The sequence below is a fragment of the Cherax quadricarinatus genome, chromosome 18, assembly GCF_038502225.1.
Source record: "Cherax quadricarinatus isolate ZL_2023a chromosome 18, ASM3850222v1, whole genome shotgun sequence".
Taxonomy (NCBI): Eukaryota; Metazoa; Arthropoda; class Malacostraca; order Decapoda; family Parastacidae; genus Cherax; species Cherax quadricarinatus.
Window position 1 is genome coordinate 46,742,142 of NC_091309.1, and position 6,000 is coordinate 46,748,141.

The following is a 6,000-nucleotide window of genomic DNA, read 5'->3' on the forward strand; positions in this document are numbered from 1 at the left end:
ATATATATATATATATATATATATATATATATATATATATATATATATATATATGATCCTGAGATAGAGCTAACATCAACAATAGCAAAATTTGCATATTACAAGAATTTGGGGAAGATTGTAGCTTCCAAAACAGATTGCTTGAGAATTCGAAGTGTTCTGGACAGGTTAGCACTGTGTTCTGAGATGGGGAAAATGAGTTCCATTGTTGACAATGTGCATTCTGAATATAATATTCGCAAAAATAAATATTTTTGTTTGGATGAAATAATCAAGAAAAGAAGAGAAAAAAACCCTGTCATAATTATAAGCAACGATCTCAAAAGTATCAAAGGTCACATATCTGAGATCACCAAGACTAACAGATTGCTGGAGTCCAAAACAACAAAGATCATATTGACTTTGTGATGAACTAGTTAGATGTCATCAAAAAGAAGCCTTTCATTTTCGGTCTTCAACTTACATATAAGACGAGGATAGACAGGAGAAGGTAGAGAAAAGAGCAGCCTAGCTTGTACTGTCACTAAGAAGCAAACCATTGATGAAACTCAAAATGCTCAAGCTTTTCTGTTAAGAGAAAGGAAACTACAAAGAGATCTAAGGGAAACCTTAAGGGGTACATAAGTTCCACCGTCTTCTAATAACATGTCCATTTTTCCACTCTAATCTACCTTGTCCATAATACTAACACATTTGCTTTGTTTGTTTCGTAGGGTGAAGTCCAGGAACTTTCCTTAATTCATGGTATAACTTAACATATCTTTAAGGACAACTATGTTGCAGAGGTCTGGATATTCTGGAGCAGACTCCAAAGGATCAAGAGGTAGAACCAATGGTAACTTGAGGATTAACCAATGGTACACTCAGCTCTGTGAGTGGCAGTACCAGTTCCAATGTTTTGCTCTCTCTCTAATTATATTACACACAGTATAAATATTGGTGAAGGAATACACATGTAAAATTTAATCATGTTTGTTTACCTTGCCTTTGCTTTGCCCTGCTGAGTTTTCTTGCTTGTTGACTTATTTACGACTGGGTATAACAGGCCATCAGACTACCAACTGTGCTCGTAATAACTTGTCTCTCTTGTAATGAGCGGTAGAGCAAATGTCTCTCTTCACCAATGGTATACAATGGTGTGCCGCCTTAATTAAGATTTATTTTCTGGATTACTTATGATCATTTCCAGCAACAGTATTATTGATTAGCTGTAAATTGTTACAGTAGGATTGTGGGTAGGTTGTGCATTGTTTACATAAGGTTACTGTGAATTAGTTGCGATGCGTTCCAGTTTCAGTTTCATGAATTTGTATTGATCTGTACCAGTGACGATACTGAAAGTAAGTTGTGAATAGTTCCAGTTACGTATTGCATAAAAATGTGATTTTTATCCTAGCTTCTGTAGTGAGGGTTGTTTGTGAATTGTTATTGTCAGGGTATTATTGTTGGTTGCTATTTGTTATAATCCCGGCGTTGTGGATTTGTGAATTGTTTCAACCACGGTACTATGAGCTAGTTGTGAAATGTACCACCCACAGTATTATGATGAACTGCTACAACTTGCAAATTGTGAGTTGTGAATTTTCTCCATATGGTGTTGTGAGTTCTTCCAATAACGAAATTTTGTGTTGCGTGTTATTCTTGCTTGATTATCACGAGTTGTGACTTGTGTTCTTGCTGACAGATCCCGTGCAAGACTTACCAGGGGAAAGATGGGTCATGTCGCCTGCTAGTACAGTGCGCCACCTTCTTCGCGGAGATTGCGGAACTCTCGCGATCACCCTGCGTCATTAGCGAAGTTCAGCATGGAGTCTGCTGTCCTTCCATCAAGACCCCACCAATTGGTTAGTACAAATTAACTATATTTATATATACGAAAATGCTAAATGCTAAAGCATGGGTTTTTAAAGTGTATTTAAGGAATGCGAGTTGGAACTTAGCTGATAACGAGCTTGTTTAAATCATCAATTCAAACTGGTGTTGTGCTGGAGATGAGGAAGATGGGTGATGTAATTCCAATATTCAAATCAGGGGATAAATCATTTCTGTCAAATTACCGTCCAATAAACCTGACGTTTATAGTAGGCAAACTATTAGAATATACTGCAGCCGATGTTATTAGAAGTCACCTAGAGAAGCATGATTTGATTAGTTTCAGCATGGACTCACAAGGGGTCGTTACTGACTCAAGAAATCGTAATGACACGATTGCAAACAAACCATACCCCCGGCCGGGATTGAACCCGCGGTCATAGTCATGTTGACGGCAGTGAAGGGACTTGAGCTAGAGTTCGTCACGGCCACGCTAGCTGGAGATTCGTCTGTAAAAACTTGCATTTGTGGTCACAGAGGTGCCTGTGCTAACCTTCCTATGGTGTAGAAATATACCTAGTTGGATGAATCTTATTGTGGCTAGCTGGTCTAGTGGCTAACGCGACGGGCTGGAGTTTTGAGACTCTATGACCGCGGGTTCAATCCCGGCCGGGGGTATGGTTCGGTCGTTACTGCCTGACAAACTTACTAATATCCTTTAATAAGGAATACGATGTTTATTTGGATTTCAGTAGAGTCGTCGATAGAGTACCTCGCAAAAGACTGTTAGGAAAAGTCGCAGCTCATGGTATAGGAGGTAAAGTTCTAGCATGGACTGAGGAATGGCTAAGCTGTAGAAGGCAAAGAGATTACGTTAATGGTGGTCAAGTCTGAATTGGGACCAGTCACTAGTGGCGTTCCACAAGGATCGGTTTTGGGTCCCGTGTTGTTCATAATTTTAATTAATGACTTTGATAAGGAATAACGAGCGATGTGAGTAAATTCGTTGATGACATTAAAGTTGTACGAATAGATTCTGACGTGGACGACAGGGAATTTGAGCATGATTTAGACACATTAGAGACATGGTCTGAAAAGTGGCAGACGCAGTTCAGTGTGGACAAGTGTAAAGTCATAGTCGTTGAAAATGAAGATAATCCTAAGTGTGTCCAATAAGGCTAATAGAGTACTTGGATTTATAACAAGAAATATAAGTAACAGGAGTCCAAAAGTTATTTTACAGCTCTATGCATCACTAGATTAAGCAACTCAGTTTTGGTCACCATACTACAGAATGGATATAAATTCACTGGAGAACATTCAGAGAAGAATGACAATCTTGAGAGGCGTAGAATGAGAGGAGGTTAACCTTATTGACCAATACGTTCATTTTAAAAGAGAGGTAAAAGGGGGGATTAAGAAGACTAAACGTGTCTATGAAATTGAAGTAGCTAGAGAAACAAAGACAAATCTTAAAGAGTTCATTCAAGTGTACAGAACAGGGATCAGGGAAAAAATAGAACCACATCTTGCTGATAAGGAGCATGGAATGTGCTCTATTTTTAATAGTTATTTCTTGTCGGTTTTCAAACAAAATGACATAAATGATGTCCCAGCAATCGATAATTATTCAGGCCCTGAAGAAAACAAATTTAAATAATATTACAGTATCAAGGGATATGATTATCAAAACTAGACGAACTAATGCAAAATAAATCACCAGACCCTGACGAACTGTATTCAAGGATTCTTTTAGAATACAAGTTATAATGAAAGGAGTTAATATAAATCACGAAATCGTAATGACACGATAGTAAACAAACCACACCACGGGTGGGGTTAGAACCCACGATGAGAGTCATAAAACTCCAGACCGGCGCGTTAGCCACTGCGCCAGGTACCAGATACCAGCCAGCTGGACCAGTGGCTAACGCGTCGGTCTGGAGTTTCATGACTCTGATCGCAGGTTCTAACCCCACCCCTGGTGTGGTTTATAATGAAAGGAGATATCATTGAAGTTTATTAGTTGGTTTAGAAAGACTCTTGAGCGAACAATAGGACATATATATTAAAAAACGTTTTGGTCGTGGGATCTTGGTCACTTCTAACACATAGGTTGACAAGACAGTGTATATAGGTAGAGAGTGAAGTGTGAGTGACTCATGGTGACCTCATGACCACCATATTGGTATGAGGACAGGTATGTTAGACGTGATCAAGGTCTCAGGACCGAAACTTTTTCTAATATATATGTCTTAGTGTTTGCTCCAGTGTTTTTCTAAATAAACTTGTGGGTATTTATTACAAAGGCTTACACTAAGTTTTTAAGAGGATGAAGGACATAAATAAAGTACCGAGGATGTATCAAGTAAAAACCAGAAATAACGGATTTAGTTTAGAATAATTAGATTTAGAAAGGACGTAGGTAGGTACTGGTTTTCAAACAGAGTTGTCGATGCATGGAACAATCTGCTGAATAGGGTAATAGAGGCTAAGATCTTAGGTGTCTTTAAAAAGAGGTTGGATTTTTTTTTTTTTTTTTTTTTTTATCACACTGGCCGATTCCCACCAAGGCAGGGTGGCCCGAAAAAGAAAAACTTTCACCATCATTCTGGAAAAATATATGAATGAAAAGACCTGGGTTAGATTAGTACCTGAGGTAGTAAAGCTAATTCTTGGAAACTTAAACACATATGCAGTTTAATGTGATCCTTTATTGACAACGTTTCGCCCACACAGTGGGCTTTTTCAAGTCACACACGGATCTACCTGGGGTTGGAAGGTACGAGAGTATTTATAGTCATGTTCAGAATGTTGAGGTCAGGTGGAGAATGCTGCATCTGATGATCTACCGGGTGGGGTTATACAGTCTTGGGTAGCTTGGCAGGGGTATTGGACAAGTTGTAAGTAGACCTTCTGCAGTGTTCTATGTTCTTATGTGGGATAGCGATGAAGAAGTTTCTTGGCAAGTGGTTCAGCTATCCCACTTAAGAACATAGAACACTGCAGAAGGTCTACTCACAACTTGTCCAATACCCCTGCCAAACTACCCAAGACTCTATAACCCCACCCGGTAGATCATCAGATGCAGCATTCTCCACCTGACCTCAACATTTTGAACCTGACTATAAATACTCCCATACCTTCCACCCCAGGTACACATTGATACACACTCAGTTCACGGAGTTCACTACCTTATCACAAGATAGGCACATGGCTTCTGCCGAAAAGAAGAGGCCACGATGCTCCATGAACACGACGGAGGACTCAGATTTGGAAATGTGGGGCGAAATTCTAACGAAGAAGTTGCGAGAGGAAGACGAAGATCCTGCTCACATTGTAGCAGATCTGACAGTCCCAACCATGGAGCCAGCGACAATAGAAACAGGTGCTGAAATAAACAACGCACCCCCCGAAAACCAAGAGGGATGGAACACTGTGGACAACAAGAAGAAGCGCCGTCCGTCCAAGGAGCAGGCAAACCAGCTAAACCGACCTGGCAAATTCAAGGTGAAGTCTTACGGGGACCACAGAACCCACTATGGCGTTGTTTCATACCTGGAATCACGACACAACCTGAAGTTCAAGATTTGGTTCAACTTGAGGGGAGAACCAATATTGACTCCTCTCCTGTCATGGAGACAGATCGCTCATTCACCCTGGAGGAACTGGACTCTCGGCAGAAGATCACCAAGGGTGTAGTGATGCGATACCCGCTGATGATGCCCATCGAGGCAGTAGCAGCTCACCCCAGTGTGGTGTCAGCTCAATGTCTCAAGGCAAAGACGGCAGGCAATGCACCAACCCGACAGGTCCTCATTCAGCATGTAGGACCACTGCCATCCCAGCTGTACCTCGGTTCTTGGAGCAGGTACGATATCAGGACCTTCACAGCAGAACCAGTTCGCTGTTTCAAGTGTCAGCATTATGGACACCTGGGTGCACTCTGTCCGAACAGAGTAATCTGCGGTGTCTGCAGCCAGCACCACCCTACCGAGGAATGCATCACCAAGCTGAAAAATGCATCGCCACTCACTCCACAATGCCCGAACTGCAGGCAGAAACACCATGCCTCGATGCCCCGAGAGGCTCGCCAGAATTCAAGAAGTCTGGAAGACGCCAAAAACTCGGCAACAGGCTACGACGGATCATCACTCTCAGCAAACGATGGGTGCAGAGAAACCTGCC

The 6,000-nt window shown here is 41.2% G+C and overlaps 1 protein-coding gene across 1 annotated transcript in view; it reads left to right on the top strand.

Moving 5' to 3' along the window:
* The window catches only part of LOC138852909 (uncharacterized), a 43,734-nt gene extending 40,746 nt beyond the window's left edge, over nucleotides 1-2,988 (top strand). Inside the window, exons 3-4 of the mRNA XM_070086505.1 lie at nucleotides 1,685-1,844; nucleotides 2,792-2,988. Coding sequence (XP_069942606.1) covers nucleotides 1,685-1,844; nucleotides 2,792-2,988 — 357 coding nt within the window. The remainder of the gene's footprint in view (nucleotides 1-1,684; nucleotides 1,845-2,791) is intronic.
* Nucleotides 2,989-6,000: the final 3,012 nt, after the last annotated feature.